This window comes from Myxocyprinus asiaticus, chromosome 11 (genome assembly GCF_019703515.2).
Source record: "Myxocyprinus asiaticus isolate MX2 ecotype Aquarium Trade chromosome 11, UBuf_Myxa_2, whole genome shotgun sequence".
In the NCBI taxonomy this organism is placed as follows: Eukaryota; Metazoa; Chordata; class Actinopteri; order Cypriniformes; family Catostomidae; genus Myxocyprinus; species Myxocyprinus asiaticus.
Window position 1 is genome coordinate 49,003,779 of NC_059354.1, and position 23,722 is coordinate 49,027,500.

General features: G+C 37.4%; 1 protein-coding gene across 1 annotated transcript in view; it reads right to left on the reverse strand.

Annotated features, from left to right (window-relative positions):
• The window catches only part of LOC127448217 (protein TANC1-like), a 248,275-nt gene that overhangs the window by 80,402 nt on the left and 144,151 nt on the right, over positions 1–23,722 (reverse strand). The window contains exons 9-10 of the mRNA XM_051710591.1: positions 18,641–18,922; positions 16,650–16,801 (exon numbers count right to left, since the gene is read on the reverse strand). Of these exons, the coding sequence (XP_051566551.1) occupies positions 16,650–16,801; positions 18,641–18,922 (434 nt within the window). The remainder of the gene's footprint in view (positions 1–16,649; positions 16,802–18,640; positions 18,923–23,722) is intronic.

The window sequence follows — 23,722 nt, forward strand, 5'->3', positions numbered from 1 at the left end:
AGCTGGTTATTTTTAATCTACACCACGAAACACAGCACAACCACTGTAGTTTGATTCCTGAACGAATGACTGCACTAAGCCAGTTCTTTTGAGTCTGCAGCATGAAACACACAGCGTGACCAAACCCAAAACAAATGACTCTTTTGAACATACAGCATGACCAGTGTAGCCGATTCCCAAATGAACGACTCTTCTGGGCCAGTTCTTTTGAATCTACAGCGTGAAACACACAGCACGATCAGTGTAGTCCAATTTCCCAAAACTGACTTTTATGAGCTGACTCTTTTAAGTGATTCAAAACATACAGCGTGACCAGTGTAGTGCGGTTCCTGAACGAATGATTCTTTTGAATCTACAGCACAAAACACACAGCGCTACTAACATAGTCCTATTCCTGAATGAATGACTCTTATGAGCCGGCTCTTTTTAGTGAACCCATACATCAGTCAAACTGGTTACTGAATGAATCTTTCTGACGCACAAGTAATGACTTTCGTCATAAATAAGAACTGTAAAATGTGTTGTGTAACGTCGTACTCAATGCTTGCGTGACTACAATCAGGCAGTGAAGTTACTGACAGGTTGTTTTTGAATTATGCATGGGTTTTGTTTTAATATCACTGTAACAGCCTCAAGTGACCTCTTTTTCAAAACAGTGACATCAGCGAATATGATAAGAGAACCAACGTTCCATAACAACAAGGAGGTATTAAAAAGATAATCATTTTAAGGTGGAATGGTTCAACTCACCACCAACACAGTCACTATGCAAATATGTTAATTAATCAGTCAACAAACTAATGTAAGAGCTTGAGTTTATATGACTGATGCATGCTGGACACAATTGGAATATGCCATTCATTTTCCAAATGCCACATAGTCATTTGTCAAAAAAAATTACCATCATGTTGTAAACTGATTATGGACTAGTGTCTAATTAAGTGCTTTTGTCTAATCAATAAATGTGTAATTTTCCACTGTCTGCTGTGCATTTGCTGTCCATGAGCCTTAGCGCCCACAAGGGTGCAATTCTCTTTAAATACGACCAAATGACCACCCTGCTAACCTGTTGCCATGGTAACACACGAGGGAGGACTTGTCCCCCGGGAAACATGGATGATACATCATTTAGCTCACATTGTGTTTGACAGAGGACAGAGATAGCACAGCCAATCAAACACAACCTCTCGCTCCGTGGGCAAAGAACATGAAACATTTCAAGTCTCCAGGAGACAGAATGTGATATTCTCCCAAAACACATAGATGTTTGGGTAGATTTTTATGACAATCCTGTGTACACCACAATCTGTCCAAAAAAACTAAAGCAATGACAGACCCTGTTTTTCTGAGTGAATATTGTCTCTTTATAACAAGGCCTTTTTTGACCTTTAGGAAACACGTGCACATGCAATATTTAATGTTTACTTCCGTTTGTCTTAGTGAATGAAAACAGGTGCAACAAAATTAAGATTTCTGTCAAAACAAGCGTCCATTAGACTCGTGATATAGTTGCTGCTGACGCCGTCTATTATGTTGTTTAAGGGATAGTTCACTTTGATGAGAGAATTTTCATTTTTGGGTCAATAATCCCTTTAACAAAATTAAAAATGCTCTTAGCCTGAAGCAATGTTAACTGAAGAAAACACTGGAGAAACACTTGCACTCAATGTTTAATTTGTTAATATTTACATTAATATTTACTTAATACTTTTTAAATGGAGTGTGTTCAATAGCACATTATCAGTACTGACTTTTAGATTTTAATTAAAAATAATTAGAATTTTATTGCATACTTTTTATAGGATATTGTCTTGTTCACAAGGTTTCACGCTGATTTAACAAGCAGTTTTGAAGATGAAATAATCACTGGATTTTCCAAAGTTTGCTAGGTTAATGACATCAAATCTTTTAAAGATATTCAAAGTTTCGTTTTAGGCACGCAGTAGCAAGTAAAGTGGACATCCACAAGCAGAAATGCATATTCTGGTTTGTTTTCTTAGTTATGTCTGTACACTAGTACAGTATATCCTACACTGTAAAAAAAATAAAAAATAAAAAAGACAGCTGTGGTTGCGAGAAATTATGTAAACAATACAGTAAAAATATAAACACCTTTACAGAACAATCTGTACATTTTACAGTTTAAAACTGCTGTTTTTACGGTATATTTTACGGTGCAGTACCATCGTTTACATTATTAAATGATAAACTTAATATATTAACCTTCTTAAACTGTGATAAACTGCTTTTCATCAATAGTGGCTCTTCCAGTAGCAATGAGCAATGAACATGTAGAGACAGTGCTCAGTGTCACTCACACAAACACTAAACACCATCAGGGTAACATTATGCAATAAACATGAACTAAAACTACATCAAATATAACACAGAACACCCAAAAGTACAGTTGCAATCGAAATTATTCAACCCCCCCAAGACAGTAAGGATTTACAAAAGTAAGCTTTTCTGATGACCCAGAATTTTTTAACTTTACATCTATATCAGTTGAGTGACACATTCAAAAGTCACAGTGTGAATATATAACATAATTTCTAAATAGCAGGATTTTTTAAAATACAGCCATGTCATAATTATTCAACCCCTATTGCATGTAGCTGTTTCTTAAATATGTAAGGCTACACAATTGTTTTAAAACTAAATTAAGTCATCAATCTGTAATGGCACTTATTTAAGTTTTAAAATGTAAGTTTAGCGTTATAAGCAAAAATTTATTTCTAGGCAAAAAATGCAATTAAAAATAAGCTGTCTCAAAAGCTAATAGAGGAGATTATTTCATTACACAATAAAGGTCATGGCTAAAAGTACATTTCCAAGGCACTTCAATTTCCAATAGACAAAGTTGGCAGCACCATTCATACATTTTTAAAATATGGTACAACAGCAACCTTCTTGGGGTGTGGAAGAAAGCAAAACTTCACCAAGGGAAACGTTGACTTGAATATTCAAGAAGTAATTAGGAAAGAACCGTGGAGTCCTAGTAGAAGCTTTTATAGATGTATGACACTAAACTGAAAATGAGTTTTACACCCATGGGTCAGCAGTACGTCTGGAGTAAGATGACAAGGTCGACACCATCCCCACAGTCAAGCATGGAGGTGGGTCAGTCCTGTTATGGTGGTGTTTTGCGGCTGCAGGAAACGGCTGTCCTGACTATGTGACTGACACCATGGATCCTTTCAGGTATCAGGCCATTTTGGCAAAAATGTGATGCCTTCAGTGTGTAAATTGAAGCTCGGTGATCACTGGACTTTCCAGCCAGACAATAACACCAAGGATACATCCAAGTTGTCCAAAATCTGGTTCAGGGATAGGTCGTGGAATGCCCTTTAAATGGCCCTTTCAGTCCATCATTAAAATCCCATTGCAAACTTTTGTTGGGATATCAAGGAAGCAGTGGCAGCACAGAAACCAAAGAATGTCAATGAGCTGGAAGCTTTTGCTCATGGGAAATGTGTAAAAATTCTAATAGAGAGGTGTCCGAAGCATGAGGACACTTACCTGAAACATTTATTTGATGTTATTAAGAATAAAGGATGCTCCACAAATGATTGACTTTGGGGGTTGAATATTTTTAACATGACATTTGTGGAGAGAATATTATTTTTTATTTTAAAATTTGGGTAAACTGAACTCTTTGTTCTCAAAATCACTCAAAAGTGTATTAAAAACTTACTTTGTTTACTGAGGTTTTAGTTGATGTGTTTTAATTGACATCACCAGAATGTATTGCTGGTCAGGGGGGTTGAATAATTTCGATTACAACTGTACATAACTGATATGAAAAATAAGAAGAAACATAACTATTCCCATAAAATATAATGAAATGTAATGGGTCATGCAGGGAATTCTGGGAACGCCCGATGTTAATTTTAACAATAATTTACTGTAAAAAGTACATGTACTCTCGTTAAACATTATATTAATTTTTAACCGTTAATTATACAGGAAAGTCATACTTTTTACATCCAATTTTTTTAATTTTTATAACCTTTTACAGTAAACTACATGTATTGTCTTTTTAAATATACCATAATTTTTCACGTATATTTTACGGTAAATACTCGTTAACCAATTAACTTTTTTTATGTAGTATTTTTACAGTCTTTTACCATTAAAATTACGGATATTTTGTATTTTTTGTATTTTTTTTTTTACAGTGCACAGCTAGGCAATATGGCTAAAAAAATTGTATCTCAATATTTTTCAGCCTATCGACGATATATACGTACCTTAATCATTATAACTGATTTGCTCTGAAATGGCTCAAAAGTTTGTTTGTTTTTTAAATCAGAGGAACCATCATTTCATCAAAACAGCCATTGCAGCCAAGTAGATTCAATATTTAAAGGCACTGAATAAAAATCTACTTAAAATAATGAAGGTATTTCCCCCACATTTTATCACTAAATGAACACAATGGAGAATAAGATTTAATTGTATTCATTGATATGCACTTTAATATTTATCTTTTATATAATGACACATAGTAGCTTAATAAAAAGCATTATTTACCTTCATATATTTTTACTAAAACATTTTTCTGTGAATGAACAAACTGTGCAAAAACTACTGTACAAAACCCAGTTGAATATTGCATAACACTAAATTATTACTGTGGGGCCCAGTAAAGTTTGTTATTATAATATAATACTAAATTACCACTATTATTTTGAGGATTAGGTTTGTTTTATATACACTTAAAATAGTTATGTCTTATTAACACTTGGAACTTTTATTTTGACACTGAAAGTGCTGTGTGTAGTTTACAACTCCTTTTCTGTCACACTGTGCTTGTTTGTAGATGTGTAATAACTTGTAGTGGTTACTAATGTTTGGAATTGTTTGAATGCGGTATTCACGATATTGCTTAATTTTATATCGTCAACAAAGTCATTGTGATTATACTGTGAATAGTCGATATATCGCCCAGCCCTAGTATGTTTTTATTTATTTATTTAACCTTTATTTAACCAGGAAAGGCTCTTGAGATTACAAATCTCTTTTTCAAGAGCATCCTGGCCAAGACAGGCAGCAGCAAGTCATTTCACAGTTACAAACAGACAACATAAAACAAATCAGAAAATACAATCAAAAACCTAACAACACTAATTAAAAACATTGACAGGACAAAGAATCAGTCTCAAAAGCTTTCATCACTGACTTAAAAACAATTAATGGGACAAATTTTTTCATTTTTAGGCTACCTTGTAAGGCATTCCAAGCCGATGGAGCAGAGTACATAAAAGCCCTTTCGCCAAGATTAGTTCTAGCTTTAGGGACAGTTAGTAAAATAAGGTCCTGTGACCGAAGTGAATAACAGCTACTTTTAAAAATAATAAAAATGCACAAATAAGACAGGAGAAACCCCAGAATGGCTTTACAGATAAAAACATGCCAGTGACTGAGCCTACGGGTGCCTAGAGAAGGCCAGCCAACCCTTTCATATAAAGTGCAATGATGAGTAACAGTTTTGCAGTTTAGAATAAATCTCAATGATCCATGATAAAGGGTGTCAATTGATTTCAAACACTGGGCAGAAGCATTCATTATTTCTGAAATAAAATCCCAGTTTCAGCTTCAGTTTTTTTGTAAGTTGCTGAATATGGGGCTGAAAAGAAAGATTACCATCAACTAAAATCCCAAGATATTTATATGAAGTAACAGAATCAATTGCATCACCCTGAATAGTAGTAAATGGTTTAAATACAAGCTTCAACTGAGACTGAGAGAAGTTTGAACAGAATTAAGAGCAGTTTGCAATTCCTCAAAAGCTTTTACCAGTGACGAAGCACAGCAGTAAATAATGGTGTCATCAGCATAAAAATTAATATTTGCATTTTGCTAATTTTTATCAAGATTTTTTATATAAATTGTAAATAAGAGGGGACCGAGTACAGAGCCTTGAGGCACACCGTTACAGACAACCATTTTGTCAGATGAAAGCCCCTCAAATTGAGTGCACTGTGTTATATCAGACAGATAGTTTACAAACCAAGCAACTGTGTGTTCAGAAAGACCTACAGTGCATCTGGAAAGTATTCACAGCGCTTCACTTTTTCCACATTTTGTTATGTTACAGCCTTATTCCAAAATTGATTAAATTAATTATTTTCCTCAAAATTCTACAAACAATACCCCATAATGACAACGTGAAAGAAGTTTGTTTGAAATCTTTGCAAATTTATTAAAAAAAAAAATGAAAAAAAAAAAAAAAAAAAAAAAAAAAAAATCACATGTACATAAGTATTCACAGCCTTTGCTCAATACTTTGTTGAAGCACCTTTGGCACCAATTACAGCCTCAAGTCTTTTTGAGTATGATGCTACAAGCTTGGCACACCTATTTTTGGGCAGTTTCTCCCATTCTTCTTTGCAGGACCTCTCAAGCTCTATCAGGTTGGATGGGGAGCGTCGGTGCACAGCCATTTTCAGATCTCTCCAGAGATGTTCAATCGGGTTCAAGTCTGGGCTCTGGCTGGGCCACTCAAGGACATTCACAGAGTTGTCCCGGAGCCACTCCTTTGTTATCTTGGCTGTGTGCTTAGGGTCGTTGTCCTGTTTGAAGATGAACCTTCGCCCCAGTCTGAGGTCCAGAGTGCTCTGGAGCAGGTTTTCATCAAGGCTGTCTCTGTACATTGCTGCATTCATCTTTCCCTTGATCCTGACTAGTCTCTCAGTTCCTGCCACTGAAAAACATCCCCACAGCATGATGCTGCCACCACCATGCTTCACTGTAGGGATGGTATTGGCCAGGTGATGAGCAGTGCCTGGTTTCCTCCAGGCATGACGCTTGCCATTCAGGCCAAAGAGTTCAATCTTTGTTTCTCATGGTCTGAGAGTCCTTCAGGTGCCTTTTGGCAAACTCCAGGCGGGCTGTCATGTGCCTTTTACTGAGGAGTGGCTTCCGTCTGGCCACTCTACCATACAGGCCTGATTGGTGGAGTGCTGCAGAGATGGTTGTTCTTCTGGAAGGTTCTCATCTCTCCACAGAGAAATGCTGGAGTTCTGTCAGAGTGACCATCGGGTTCTTGGTCACCTCCCTGACTAAGGCCCTTCTCCCCCGATCGCTCAGTTTGGCCGGGCGGCCAGCTCTAGGAAGAGTCCTGGTGGTTCCAAACTTCTTCCATTTACAGATGATGGAGGCCACTGTGCTCATTGGGACCTTCAATGCTGCAGAAATTTTTCTGTACCTTTCCCCAGATCTGTGCCTCGATACAATCCTGTCTCGGAGGTCTACAGACAATTCCTTGGACTTCATGGCTTGGTTTGTGCTCTGACATGCACTGTTAACTGTGGGACCTTATATAGACAGGTGTGTGCCTTTCCAATTCATGTCCAATCGACTGAATTTACCACAGGTGGACTCCAATCAAATTGTAGAAACATCTCAAGGATGATCAGTGGAAACAGGATGCACCTGAGCTCAATTTTGAGTGTCATGGCAAAGGCTGTGAATACTTATGTACATGTGATTTTTTCGTTTTTTATTTTTAATAAATTTGCAAAGATTTCAAACAAACTTCTTTCACGTTGTCATTATGGGGTATTGTTTGTAGAATTTTGAGGAAAATAATGAATTTAATCCATTTTGGAATAAGGCTGTAACATAACAAAATGTGGAAAAAGTGAAGTGCTGTGAACACTTTCCGGATGCACTGTATACTCAACAGTCTCTGCTTCAGGATCACATGGTCAATTGTATCAAAGGCCTTTGACAGATCAATAAAAAGTAAATATCATTTAACACCTTCATGGCTGCTGTAATTGTGCTATGTTTCTTCCTGAAGCCTGATTGATGCATTGATAAAATGGAATTTGCGTACAGAAACTCCTTAAGCTGCTCAGTAACAAGAGTTTCAAGGATTTTAGCCAATGGTGACAGCTTTGAGATTGGCCTATAATTGTTTAAAAGTGTAGGATCTCCACCTTTAAACAGAGGTAGGACAAATGCCGACTTTCAGATCCTGGGAATTTCATTACATTCCAGGGTAAGATGGCTATAAAATCTAGTTTTAAAAAGCAGGGATCAAGGAGATCAGGACCTGTAGGTTTGCTTTGATCTAAGCATGTTAAGGCTTTGTGCACCTCTTGAATTGAAAACGGCAAAAAACTAAAACATTGACCAGCTCTTATTGGCTTAGCCATCCACGGTTGCACATAGACTTTCTGGGGTCATTCAGATTTTTTGCAGTGATAGACCAAAAATATTTGCTTAAGTTTTGTGTGTTGCACTTTGACTCCCACACATTTCTGCATGTTTTTTGTGCAATCGCTCACGAAAACTGCTGCGCCATTATTTAAATTAAATCGTTTCCTATTCCAGTCTTTCATAATGGTGTGATATATCACAGATAACCCCGCCCCTAAATGGCACGTAATGACAAAACCAACTGCGATTGATCACTTTACAAGTGGGCGGTTCTTGGCTAGTTTAAGATACAAAAGTGCCCAGACCTTTGCCGCAGAGGCAAGACTAGACCAACCAAAGTTTAATACTCTGGGTATTAAACTTGGTGTTTGCTAAGTCAAGCATCACTATTACTATTCCTCATTTTAGGTGATTTGAACAAACCCCTAAAAATGAGCAATAGTGATGCTTGACTTAGCAAACACCATTGATTATTTGTCCAAATTCTGAAACAGTACTTGTGTAAGTTATTCAAAGAGTCACTGAGTTCAGCCACACTGAGAGCCAGAGAGAGGGTCTTTGGGTGAACGCCATCTAAATTTCAGTCTTCTGCATTTCAATAGGCTGAAACACGGCGTTCCAAATGTCTCCCAAATTACCAGCACTGGCACTTTTCCAGTCCCTCCTCTGTGAACTTCAAAGCTTGAATCAGTCATAGTGAAGCAGCACTGCCTGAACCACACATCCAAAGAAACAGCCGTCAAACAGAGAGACAGCAGTCCACGGGATTCTGTTGTTACACACAACGAGCACTAATGAGGCATCTAAAGGGTGTTCACACTAACAACGATTTACAGTGACAAAGCAACCTGAGGTCAATCACCGTCAATGAGGGTTAAGGTGACAGTAACCGATGAAGATGCAACAAGGTTGAGCAGAGCTCGACTTAACGCACATGTAATGGTCTGGTTCTGGAAGTAAATATCCCATTCATTTATTTTTTAACAGGGGAACTGATTTCGAACGATAACTTAAAACCTTTAAACACAGACCTACCGTGAGCTCCGAGGTTGTCAATCGATGGTACAGTATGTCACAGTACGCAATCAATCGGTCTCCTTACACTCTCAAATTACTTATATATATTTGTACGTACTGTATCTAAATACTCTGCAATATATTTCTTTTTAAATATATTAATTCTATACTTTAAATCAATAGTTTTATATTTTTCCATCACTTTCAATTCGATTACATCATTCACAATGCTTTATGGGATTGTAGTTTATTCCCTCATTAAAGACAATATCACAGTCTTGTACCTTTGTCATTTTGTATGATTTTCAAATACTTTTTTGCTTCAAATCAAAGTTTGTAATGTTGTGATTCACCTCAGAGCTGGGTGGTTTAGTTCATGGCTTTAAACTCTTTATTGAAGGATTTATGAATTATTTATGTACAAAATAAATGGGAAAAAATACATCCAGAACAAAGACGGCAGAAAAAAGTGGGAGGGCACTAGGGTTGTCACGAAAACAAAATTTCACAATACAGAAATTTCACAGTTCTCGATCCCAATTTCGATACCACAGCAAAAACAGGCTAATATGGTAATGTGCTATTGAACACACTCCTTCAGCCTATATTTAAAAAGATACTTTTCAATGTAAATAACAAATAAAAAATAAAACAATTACTTTTCAACGTTACATTTTTACCAAATTTTTATTAAGTACAACAGTGCTCTTCCTCGAGATATATTGCTTTATAAGTATTATTATTATTTATTAATCATTACTTACTATTATTATTGTTATTATTACTACATGAATATTACCTTTTACTATACAGTTTTAATATATTTCTGTCACAATTTCTTCAATTTCAGGCGTCTAGCTTTTGTTTTGAATAAAGCTTTTAATTTGACGTGAGCTTTTATTTTGACGTGTGTTTTTGATGAAAGCTTTACGCCACCAGAGAAGCAGTTCATTTCATGGCCCAGTGTGATCATTAAAGCACAAATGCTGTGATTTGATTATATAAATATATAGTCTACATGTGCTGAGTGCTTTACAGTGAATGAGAGCTCTGCTCTGTCATCTCATACAATGCAAATGATTCTCAATGTTTGTGGAGTTTCCAGTGTATGAGCAGTCAGCTTCACACATTCATTTTAAAGCACGCAGCTCATGCAGACTAGGATTACAGCCTTTGCGGTTTAATAATCACACTAGGGCCCTATTCGGATGAGATAAGTTTTCCAGACATATGTCCATAAAATAATTATTGCGGATGTCTGTAATGTTTACCATCGATACGCGCTGGATAAGCAATGCCTGTAAAAATCACAGAGATGAGTGTGTCTACTCTTTGTCTACAGTGCTGTCATGCATAATTGACCTACTGTATTAAAAAGTGTATACTGTGTAGATTAATTATGCAGGAAATATTAAACATGATCATAGGCTGTATTTGCAATAAGAAGAAGATATTGATTGGAATATGTGGCTAAATACAACAGAACTGGTGACATTAACAAGCCTGTAATCTTATATTACACTCTTGAATTAAAAATATGTACAATCCCGGGGCCTGGGTAGCTCAGCGAGTATTGACGCTGACTACCACCCCTGGAGTCTTAAGTTTGAATCCAGGGTGCGCTGAGTGACTCCAGCCAGGTCTCCTAAGCGACTAAATTGGCCCGGTTGCTAGGGAGGGTAGAATCACATGGGGTAACCTCCTCGTGGTCACTATAATGTGATTCTCGCTCTCGGTGGGGCGCGTGGTGAGTTGTGCGTGGATGCCGTGGAGAATAGCGTGAAGCCTCCACACGCGCTATGTTTCTGTGGTAATGCGCTCAACAAGCTACGTGATAAGATGCGCAGATGGACGGTCTCAGACGCGGAGGCAACTGAGATTCGTCCTCCGCCACCCGGATTGAGACGAGTCACTACGTCACCATGAGGACTTAGAGCGCATTGGGAATTGGGCATTCCAAATTGGGGAGAAAAAGGGGAGAAAAATAATAAATAAAATTTTTTATAAAAATCCCTTTTCATTATTACATTTTATTTGCAGGGCTCACCACAATTTCCCGCACTCTGCTCAAATAATAAAAAATTATGTGCTTGCTTTTTTTCCTAACCAAAAGAAATCACACTTGCTTCTACCTCTTTTACATGGGTAAAAAAAACAGTCAACAGCATAAAATGCTTGAGAAAAACATGCATCAGTTCAGATGTCAGTATCTGAAGTTGTAAAGCACATCTTATGTTTTCTGGCATCTTCTCATTGACCAATTTCCACTTGAGACACGGAGAACTTAAGAAACAGTGCTATTTAAAGGGCTCAAGGGCTGGAAAGTGCTGATAACATGTCAATTCGCACAGGATAAATATTACCAGAGGTAGGGGGCCTGGGTAGCTCAGTGGTAAAATACGCTGGCTACCACCCCTGGAGTTCGCTAGTTCGCTAGTTCGAATCCCAGGGCGTGCTGAGTGACTCCAGCCAGGTCTAAGTAACCAAATTGGCCCGGTTGCTAGGGAGGGTAGAGTCACATGGGGTAATGTCTCATGTGCCATACGCGCTATGTCTCCGTGGCAATGCGCTCAACAAGCCACGTGATAAGAAGCGCGGGTTGACTGTCTCAGACGCGGAGGCAACTGGGATTCGTCCTCCGCCACCCGGACTGAGGCGAATCACTATGTGACCACGAGGACTTAGAGCGCATTGGGAATTGGGCATTCCAAATTGGGAGAAAAAGGGGAAAAATTCCCCCCCCCCCAAAAAAAAATATTACCAGAGGTTATTACAACAGGGTATTTTTTAGTAGGTAAAACATGCTATTATTTTTACCAGCATGGGAACGCACACACCGTAAAAAGTCTGGAAAAATTACTGACATGACCAATTCACACAGGACTAAAATTACTGAAAAGCTCTGGTAATTATAACATTACCCCATGACTCCATATAAAACGAATCCCATCCAAATAGGGCATAGGACATCTCACTATTTTAATCTGATTAATTGTGCATTCATTGGTACCGAAGTACAAGGACTTTTGAAATCCCTAACAGGCACTGTTGTGCTCTATTAGTCACATGGCATATACAGCTCAGGTGACTGGCTCAAAAACAGTTGTTTCCATTAACAAATTGTTTCAGATGAGCAACTGCCATTGAGATGAATGGGAATATTAATGAATGGCTCTCTCGAGGTATTATAGACCAACGCATGCAAGATCCGATCTGTGCCAGATGTGAAAAAAAAAATCTCAATTGGTCGACAGTGCAAATGCACTACAAATATAAATACATAAAGCAAAAGACTCTGATCTGACATCTTACTGAATCTACACTTTTCCACCATAAAGATGTCTGAAGGGGGAAATAAATCATTATACTAAAGCTCGGGTCTGCCATTAAAACAGCTGCAGTAAGACACTTTGACATGAGCACACATTCATCACAGTCCATTAGCAACATTAGTGCACAACTGCATCTGTGCTGCATACAGGATGAATGAATCACCGGTCAGACTGCATCACAACAACAGTCACTTCTGTCTGGATACAAGTGCAAAGAGAACCATCTCCAAATATACCTGAAAGTGGAAAAAAAAAATTAAGACTAGGGCTGCAACCACTAATGACTAATTAATAATATTTTGATCACCTCATGTTTTATTTTTAAAATAACCATCATTAATTGAAATCCTAATTTAACAATTATATTTTTTATTCAGTGGAAAGTTTTGGACACACCTAGTCATTCTTTGCTACTGCTATTTTCCACCATATAGATTAATAGTCAAACAAGAAATTGGATAGTCATTGGTTTATGTAAATTATTTAAATATGCACATTTTATGTTTTTTTGTTTTGTTTTTGTGGATAGAGTTAATTAGACACATTTTACAGGTAGGCCTATTAATCTTTGATACAAGTATATGTATGCATGCCATAAAATCAGTGGACATGTTGTAATTACAATTTGGGCAAAATCCAGTGGACTTTTTTTAATAATAGGATAAAATGGGCAGATTCAATTCATATCGAACTTTACTGGCAAAAGAAACTTAAGTGTACATTGCCAATGCATTATTTGACTATACATACAGATATAAAATATTGAACGCTGCAGTTTAATTTGCTGAAGTTTAAAATCCCAAAACTATTATTTTCTTTAGCTTCAGTTCAGTATCTTCAAGTATACCTGCAGCTTGCTGAACGGCCACATCCTTCAGTCTCTATCGTGCACATGCTGGGTCTCAGTCGGGTGATTTTCCTTTTGAAACGGGTTCAGATGAAAGTCAATGAGCGTTTTCGCACGATGTGAAGAGATACAGCAGCTTGCCCGTATTCTCTGTCCAGTAAATCCACTTCCATGTTTATTATGCAAGGGACATGCGTTGCGCAATAAATAAACATGCACTGCTTCAAACAATGAATTCCGTTTCTGTGTGACTCTGTGTTGAGTCAAGTGAGCACCTCTTGAAAATTTATATATGCCAATGTTAGCCACAGAAAGTGGTGAAAAACATTGGTGAAGTTTCATCCACTGATATTGTACAAAAGTGCCTGGGTTTGTTTCTGGCAAGCAGCAGATGCCATAACCCCACCCCCACCCTAATTGGAGCATGAAGGTCTTAGTAGTAAATCAACGCTTTAAATTTCCCAGCCCTAATATATATATACAGTTGTGCTCAAAAGTTTACATACCCTGGGAGAAATTGCAAAACAACTGTCTTTTATTTAAGGATAGTGATCATATGAAGCCATTTATTATCACATAGTTGTTTGGCTCCTTTTTAAATCATAATGATAACAGAAATCACCCAAATGGCCCTGATCAAAAGTTTACATACCCTTGAATGTTTGGCCTTGTTACAGACACACAAGTTGACACACACAGGTTTAAATGGCAATTAAAGGTTAATTTCCCACACCTGTGGCTTTTTAAATTGCAATTAGTGTCTGTGTACAAATAGTCAATGAGTTTGTTAGCTCTCACGTGGATGCACTGAGCAGGCTAGATACTGAGCCATGGGGAGCAGAAAAGAACTGTCAAAAGACCTGCGTAACAAGGTAATGGAACTTTATAAAGATGGAAAAGGATACAAAAAGATATCCAAAGCCTTGAAAATGCCAGTCAGTACTGTTCAATCACTTATTAAGAAGTGGAAAATTCGGGGACCTCTTGATACCAAGCCAAGGTCAGGTAGAACAAGAAAGATTTCAGCCACAACTGCCAGAAGAATTGTTCGGGATACAAAGAAAAACCCACAGGTAACCTCAGGAGAAATACAGGCTGCTCTGGAAAAAGACGGTGTGGTTGTTTCAAGGAGCACAATACGACGATACTTGAACAAAAATGAGCTGCATGGTCGAGTTGCCAGAAAGAAGCCTTTACTGCGCCAATGCCACAAAAAAGCCCAGTTACAATATGCCCGACAACATCTTGACACGCCTCACAGCTTCTGGCACACTGTCATTTGGAGTGACAAGACCAAAATAGAGCTTTATGGTTACAACCATAAGCATATGTTTGGAGAGGGGTCAACAAGGCCTATAGTGAAATGAATACCATCCCCACTGTGAAGCATGGTGGTGGCTCACTGATGTTTTGGGGGTGTGTGAGCTCTAAAGGCACGGGGAATCTTGTGAAAATTGATGGCAAGATGAATGCAGCATGTTATCAGAAAATACTAGCAGACAATTTGCATTCTTCTGCACAAAAGCTGCGCATGGGACGCTCTTGGACTTTCCAGCACGACAATGACCCTAAGCACAAGGCCAAGTTGACCCTCCAGTGGTTACAGCAGAAAAAGGTGAAGGTTCAGGAGTGGCCATCACAGTCTCCTGACCTTAATATCATCGAGCCACTCTGGGGAGATCTCAAACGTGAGGTTCATGTAAGACGATCAAAGACTTTGCATGACCTGGAGGCATTTTGCCAAGACGAATGGGCAGCTATACCACCTGCAAGAATTTGGGGCCTCATAGACAACTATTACAGAAGACTGCACGCTGTCATTGATGCTAAAAGGGGCAATACACAGTATTAAGAACTAAGGGTATGCAGACTTTTGAACAGGGGTTATTTCATTTTTTTCTTTGTTGTCATGTTTTGTTTTATGATTGTGCCATTCTGTTATAACCTACAGTTGAATATGAATCCCATAAGAAATAAAAGAAATGTGATTTGCCTGCTCACTCATGTTTTCTTTAAAAATGGTACATATATTACCAATTCTCCAAGGGTATGCAAACTTTTAGCACAACTGTATATATATATATATATATATATATATCATAAATGGGTAATTTTGAGGATTAAAATGAACTGCAGGCTTCACAAAACAAGTAGTTTCCAAATGTAACAAAATCAAGCAGTGAAAACATGCAAGCTCATTAATTATTCAGGCTCGGTGCATACTGGGAATGCAAGCTTCGAACAGTAAAGTAAAATTTACTTCATTTATTCACCAGCAAATTTACTCAAATTAGCAAATAATTATGCCAAGGTTTTCTACTTTTATTATTAATACATGATGACACATTGTAAAGATAACAAACAAACATAAATAATATTTACTTATAAGCTAGAGCATTAATTTGTACATGTTTGAATTGATGACAAATGTAGAATTTACCTAATAACATTAAAGTTCACACTTTAACTTATTCAATGTTGAAAGTGCATAATCTTTACTGCTATATTTACTTCACCACAAAATATTTTTTTCATTGTAGTCATAATTTATATTTGCCTGCAAAACAAATTTAAAGCATTTCAGAACAAGTCTTTAGATCAAAAGGTTTTTAAGATTCGATCTAACTTTTTGACAGGCAGTGTATCAACCTTGACGGCAACATACACGTCCTATTTAAGACACTGTCAATACCATAAATGAGGCAGAAGTCACGCCCCTGCACCTGTGATTCACCTGCAGCACACCTGTGGGGCTTTATTAGGACTGTGACTTTATTAGGACTGCGACTGAGAGATCCATCAGTTGAGATACCACTCAAACAAGAGGTTGTGTGGAAAGCTTCTGTATATAATACATATGTTTCTTTTCTTCCTTACGCTAATAATTGTCCAATCAATCAAGTCTCACTGAATGCTGGAATGTGTTCAATCCACACTGATTGATTTGAGGCTTTGTTTTGCGTAAGATGTAAGTAGATCAACATGCATTAGTCATGTTTGACCACTATGTTTGTACCTGGTCCAAACATGACCTTACAGTGTACATATGCAACAAAAGTGTTACAGGTCTGCCAACATACAGTACTATCAGCATATGGTTCATAAAAAAATAAATAAAAAAGGGATATATTATAGGGTGATGGTTAAAGATCTGGGTTACCAGGTTACAAAAGACATTGGTGTGTTTACTGGCATTTCCTCATGCATTTCTTCATCCCATCATTTCCTGTTCTATTTTTACTTCCGTATCAATGAAGGTGTCAAAAAAAGGATTGCGAGCGTACCTTCGCAGACAGTCGTTTGACGGCCTCCTCGCGGCGTCGCTGGAGCTCAGGTGTGCTGGGACAGCTGTTGGATCTCAGGGTGTTGGTGGCACTCGGGGGAGGGTTAGGTTGAGGCGGTTGACTCAAGGGCAATTCTGAACGCTGCTCCCCACCTGAACAGGTGAATAACCGTATCAGCACAAATATGACAAGCAGATCTGATTCTTTAAAGACAACCCTTTGTGATGAGTCTCCATAAATATGCACGTGCATCTACATGTACAGATCAGGTTTAATCAGGGACTTAAAAACTAAATGTTTTTCTTTTTGTTTGGTTCTGGGCAGAAACTTTATTTTTTATATATTTTATTTTTTTCAGTTCATGCGTTCCACTGCCTCCTTTCCAAATGGTAACAGGTTAGAATGAAATAAAAGAACGGTAATTTTGTAATATTTTTTTTAAATGACAGTACTCTGTGCTAAGGGTGGGTGATATACCAGTTGCAGTGTTGCCAGATCTCGCAAGAGAATCAAGCGACCTGGTCTAGGAAAACAAGATCAAAGTAAAGGACCTCAACCAAAATAAGCAAAAATATAAGCATTTTTTCCCACATGTGTGGGGGAAATTATCAGTATAGAAAACACAGCAAGCATAGTATACCAGGGCTCAACACAAAGGATTTTTTCTTGCCCTGCCCCCATCATGGCTTTAAAAAAAATGTGTACGGATGTTATATATAGGCTATCTATCTATCTATCTATCTATATATATATATATATTATGTTTTAAGACATTAATTACCTAATCAAATTTATACTTACATTTTATGATTTCCAGCCATGTGTATAACAAAGTTTATTACGTTTCATGCAGCGCTTCATCTATAAAGGCGAAATAATGAAAGAAAATGTGATTTTTTATTTACTGTGGGAACTACGGAGGCTCTGAACCGCACAGTGAAAAAAAGAAAAAATAAGAGTGAAAAAAAAAAAAAAAAATTGTGTCTCAGTTCCTTCCTGAGCCTAAGTCTTAAGATTTTTTGAAGAGAGAAAAACTTTTTGAAGAGAGAAAAAAAAACAGATATGCACGTGAATCAACAATCAACTTTCAATAGTGCGCAACAGTGCTCCCCCACTTTTCTAGCCATCTTGGTTATGGAAGTGCTTTTCTCATTTATTTTTTCCATATGGGTTTCATAAAGTCCTTCATAAATGAGTTGCAAGCCATGAACCAAACCAACCACATAAAGAAACAGGTGCATAAAGGAAAAAGTTGTTAAAAAAAACAAGAAGTCTTAAACATGAAAATACTAGTCGTAAAAACTTATATTAGTCTCTTGAGTTGCTTTTCCACCATCGGACTGAATGGTTCGTCGTTTTGGAGATGCTCTGACCCAGTCATCTAGCCATCACAATATGGCCCCTGTCAAAGTTGCTCAGATCCTTACGCTTGCCCATTTTTCCTGCTTCCAACACATGAAATTCAAGAACTGACTGTTCACTTGCTGCCTAATATGTCCCACCCCTTGACAGGTGCCATTGTATTGATATAATCAATGTTATTCACTTCACCTGTCAGTGGTTTTAATGTTGTGGCTGATCAGTGTATATTATACTGATAACAATGATATATTATATGAGTTTTAATGAGCTAGCTAGTGTAAACTTCCTCCCTGACAAAAATAATAATGTACTACACTAGTTAAACAATCATCATAAAATTATGAATATACACCAAACATTAACTATTTTTTAAATAAAATGTCTTTAACCTCAACATAGCCAACTTTACCAGCGATGGCAAAATTACAGTCATCAGTCACCACGTACTAAAGCCATTCCACCAGCGCGGTTGAGCACGAATATGTGCCAAGAAATCTGTGCGGAGAAGGGTTTGTAATTGGAAATGCGCTCCTCATCGTGTTCAGAACCATTCGACCTGATGGTGGAAAAGCGGGTTTCGGATCTAGTGTTCATTAGTGATTCAAGAATTCAAGGAAACCAAGACTCACTTTTAGGAGATGCGCTTGGGCTGTTGGATGCGATCTGCCGCATGCGGCCGCCATGGCAACTGAGGGCCACCAGGCGGGAGATGATGGCGGTTTTGCCGAAGCCCACGTTACCCACGAGGATGGCCCCAGAGCTCTCGCCTGATTCGCTGGGCCTCAGGTCATCCTCAAGCTGCTGGAACAGCCAATCACGGCCCACGAACACAGAGTCAGTGGTGATGCTGGGCACCTCAAACAGCAGCGGCTTGAGCATGATGTCAGTGGGCTTGTACGGAGCAAAGCGAGCTGAAAAACACAATTCACAATTAAGAGACTGTGCTCAGAAATCTATAAAACAAAAACAGAAAAATCTAAGTAAAACCAAAACATAACACAAAACAAGAATCACGAACAAATGACTCTCAAGAGATGGTTCTTTTCAATGGATCAACAACACTCAAGTATCAGTCTCAATTTCATGAGTTACTGATTTGAAATGATATAACGACCCATTTACTGAATCAGCCAGAGCGGATATTGACTTACTCAATGCAAGTCATTACTTTCGTTATGTCCAACTCGAAATTAAACAAGAACTGTTACAGTGAAATGTGTGTTTTCGCCTTGTGAGACTTAAATAATTTCCATTACTGACTGGTTGTTAATTCTGTATGACAACTTGTAGTTAAAACAGAGTTTCCTTGTAAGAAATGAAACTTTAAAATCAACATGAAATCAACATTTACCCTATTAACTTAATGCACATTCATGGTCTAATTGTGCACGTGTGACTTTCGTTCCAGCGCATTGCGTTAGGGTTAGCACCATGACGACACAATTCAAACCTTTGATTCATTTGCACTTGGGTGGGCATAGGTATAATTTGGACTTGGGGCAAAGCCCACCCTAGAACCCCCCTACATTCGGCCCTGCTGTGCACAATTTATGTTATGTTATGGGTGGGCAGATTGATCCTAAAGCATCGATACTTCCGAAACTCGTGTTGTATCGAGAGGATCAAAACTCAGACACTAAAGGTTTTTACTAAACTAGTTATTTTATTATTTATTTACCATGAAAACTATTGTGTTTCATAAGACTCAAAGTGAAAAAATGAACTATATAAGCAAACAGCGAATGATCGGATCATTTCTTACTGGATTGGATCAACTTAATGTGCAGTAATGCTGAAAGACACATGCAGTCACACTTGTGCCAACATTTCTTTCAAGATTTTAACAAAACTTGCATTTTTTACTGTCTCCAAGCAGACAGCGCAAATTTTTATATAATTTTATTTAAAAACAAATATTTGTAATCAATATTTAAAATTAGATAAACAATTAAAAATGATCTGTTGTTTATAAATAATAAACACAAATATGTAATTTTCAGTTTAGGCATATAATTAAAAATAAAATTATGGCTTCTAAATATAATTTTAAATGGCTTAAAAGGACCCATTTTGTTTTCAGGAAAAAATAAAAATAAATCAATAATAGAGGTATCGGTATTGGTATCGATATTGGCAATACTGGCCTTGATAGTACGTAGTATCGGATCGAAAAGAAAAAATGTGGTATCGCCCACCCTGCATGTTATTATAAATAAATAAAGTTTGTCTTTGTAATATTTCATCAAAATGGAGGCTCCACCACTGAAACAACTTTTTACTACTTTTAAACTTAGGTGGAATTTTTATTCTTAAATTATTTATAATCCCCATGCCTTATGGTAAGGAATGTCATAAAATATAGATTCATCGATTATAGAACAGCATGTTATTTTTTCAATGCATAACATGAATATAATTATACTAATACTAACATTAGCCGACGTTTGAATTAGAAGCATAATTTGTGTGCTTTCCAATTCACAGTGATTTGTCTTGATATCTATATTGATTCTAAAATCCCACGATCGATATTTTACTCTATTTGTCAACCCTCTATAATGCAAGTAAATCACTTGCAAGTGCAACCAAATTATGCGCTATGCGACTAAAAAAATGTCACTGGTTGGTAAACTTTCAGATTTCACTCAGTGTTTAAGTAGTATAATGGCGGAGAATTAATTAGCACTGAGATCTGTTCACTATATGTTGAGAAAATGTTTGGTTTAACTCGTTCTGTGTGTTCAAAGACGAGATCCAGGCAACCCAATTGTCATTGAATAATGTCTCTTTTAATACCCTATAGCCAGTTGTTGATTAAAAACAACAATAACAAAGAAACATTTAATTCTAATCACACATGGATGTGCTAAAGAAACGTGCACATCCTCTCTTGTTAAACGTGCTCATTGGCTGATGCCTTAAAGAGACAGTACCGTTTTAGCACGTGGTCAACATATTAATGTAAATACTTGTTAATAGCACAAGTTATGCGAGTTAACAATTAAGATGTAACAAAAATATATGTGCAACAAAATATATGCAATTTCAAGACATTTATTGATGGAACAGTCTGAATTTTAACATTTTACAAAAGCTAAAATGTGACTAATATGATGAAAATCTAAATGATAAAAAATAATGTCAAATAAATATTTTCAAATTGTACCTAGAAGGATTACCTAGAAGGTTAGAAGATCCCTTTATAATTAAAAGCATTAGCTGAGAGAGAATTTCTTTCATATGCAAGCAAAATGGACATTGTTACAGAAATATAGCCATCTGAATCGATATCGAATCAAAAGCTTGTGAATCGGAATTTGAATCAAATCGTGAAATCTATATCAATATCCAGCCCTACAATCTAATTTCCCATATGAACAGATATCATGGCAAATGGCAGGGATGTGCAGCAAAAGGCAAACAACCTGCAATTGTGGAAGATTTAAACCAAAGGAAAATATCATCAACTGATTCACCACAGGCCAAGAAGCTAACAAATCTGAGATTTGCAGCCGCTTAACGTGGTGGTGAGTTACCTTGCTGCTCACACATCACTAACATTGTGTTGAGAAATATGTTTGAAGAGACAAAGACTGTTGTGTGTTCACAGCTTTAAGCTGCATTCACACTGCCAGCGACACGCAGCAAACCTCATCTCATTCATTTTCAATGAGAGCTGGCGACTTCCGGCGACACGAGCGACGGCGACCGTTGGCGACCGGATGTGGGCGTGTCCAGCGACGTGACAAAGTTGAGAAATGTTTAACTTTATGCAAATGAAGAGCGACTTTCGGGAGCGACAGCCAATACGAGAGAAGACGGTAGAGCTTCTCTCTCTCAGCTCCTGCAGTGACGGAAAGATGGAGGAAAGGCTAATTCTTGCTGTTAGCAATTTACCAGTGTTATTTGATATGTCTCTGCCCATGTACAGGGACATATTTAAGAAAAATTATGTGTGGAAAGGTGTATCTGAGATCGTGGGAATTCCAAGTAGGTTTCATAAATGTTACTAGGCAACCAGTAGTGGGAACGCCCACTAGGACCTAACCGCCAGCCACTGGTGACATGCAGCAACGAAGTGTGAACGCAGCTTTAGAAGGCGGAGGGCATCACTCTTACTAACGACTCCTGGACCTCACAAGCTACCAACTGATACTGGTAAGCCTTTGCAGTACAAGTAGACCTATTTATATCTGAAAAAATGGCAATGTAGATAGATAATCATCTGGAAAATTTCAGGATTATCGATGCATGAAAAAGGCATCAATACCAAGCCTACTAATGGTGCATCTCTTTCTTTTGTGATGTTTATAAAGTTTAAAGAAACACCATCGCCCTGACTTTGACCCAGTGAGCCAGTATCTTCATGTTCAAGATAAGTCCCACAATTTCCAACTTCCCAAGTTGATTTGTCATGGGAGTAACTCTGTGAGAGAACTGTAAAAGCATTCCGGGATCATATTATTTACATAAAGGTAGCGTATTGAGCTATGATTTGTACTTAAACTCCACTTATCTGACTGAACATGAAGCTCTTGTTAGATTACAAAGAGCACAGTAATGCTTGTATAATGCTGATTTTACTTTTAAGTTTGCTTTGAACTAGAGTATGTTAGAACATTTTTGAAATATATATATATACACACTGTACCTCTTGAGCTCATGTGAAATGGAAAAAACCCCAATAATAAATCACAGTCTGATGCAATACAATGTTGTAAAACAGATCAGTAGAAAAGCTGAACCACGGGCAAAATTTCAAAGGCCAGCAATATGAATTCGCACTCTCATTCTTCACACAGCTTTGTGGAAGATCTTGAATGAAATTTGGGAATTGAAATATCTTTGTGCAACTCAGCTGGCTGTAGTGAATTTGGTGCAGTCTGTCAAACAGAAAATAAACATCTGCTGCTGGCTAAATATTCTCACTTTTGTTTAACCCCTGTCTCTCACAGTGGGAACAACTACAGATGGGAATCGTCAGGCACCTCACAATCCAATTCCAATACGACTCTCGGTGCATCTCAGTTTTACAGCAACAAAACTTTTGCACAAATCTTTTGCGAGTTAAGGTGGCTCATAGTCAACTTTGATGTAACAATTCTGCATTAAACCTGTACATAAATAACTCAAGAGACAGCATAAGAGAGTTAGGCGGATCTGCGGCTTTCGTTCTGCTTTAATGGAATTTTTATCATCAAAGCGACCTTAAACTTTGTCATTGTCATTCAATGCTCGTCTTGTTTTCAGTGTCTGTGAACGAGAACATGATACATTGTGACCCATAATTGTGATTAATGCGTAAATACATTTATTCCTTTAAAGGAGCCTTTCTGTTTATACTTTAAAGAGCAAACGTTTTCTGTTTTTGATGTCATTGTAGAACTGCACTAATTGTAGTCCCAAGCAATTTATTTAGCAAAACATCCGATTGTGGGGGGTTTTTGAGATCAAACAATTAATAAGGCTGCACGATTACGACAAAAGTCGTTATTGATAGATATCAATTGATAGATAGTCGTTAGATCAAGTTATTGATAATTTCCCTTGATATTGTAATTGCGATTAACTTCGTTTTATAGAATTTACATCAAACTACTTATTTTGTCTGGGGCATCTGTTTTCCAAAACAAGCTGTGAACTATGTTTCTGAATTTCTTTACTGGTGTTTTATACATCAGTAAATCAATACCAAGTGCCAACATTAACAA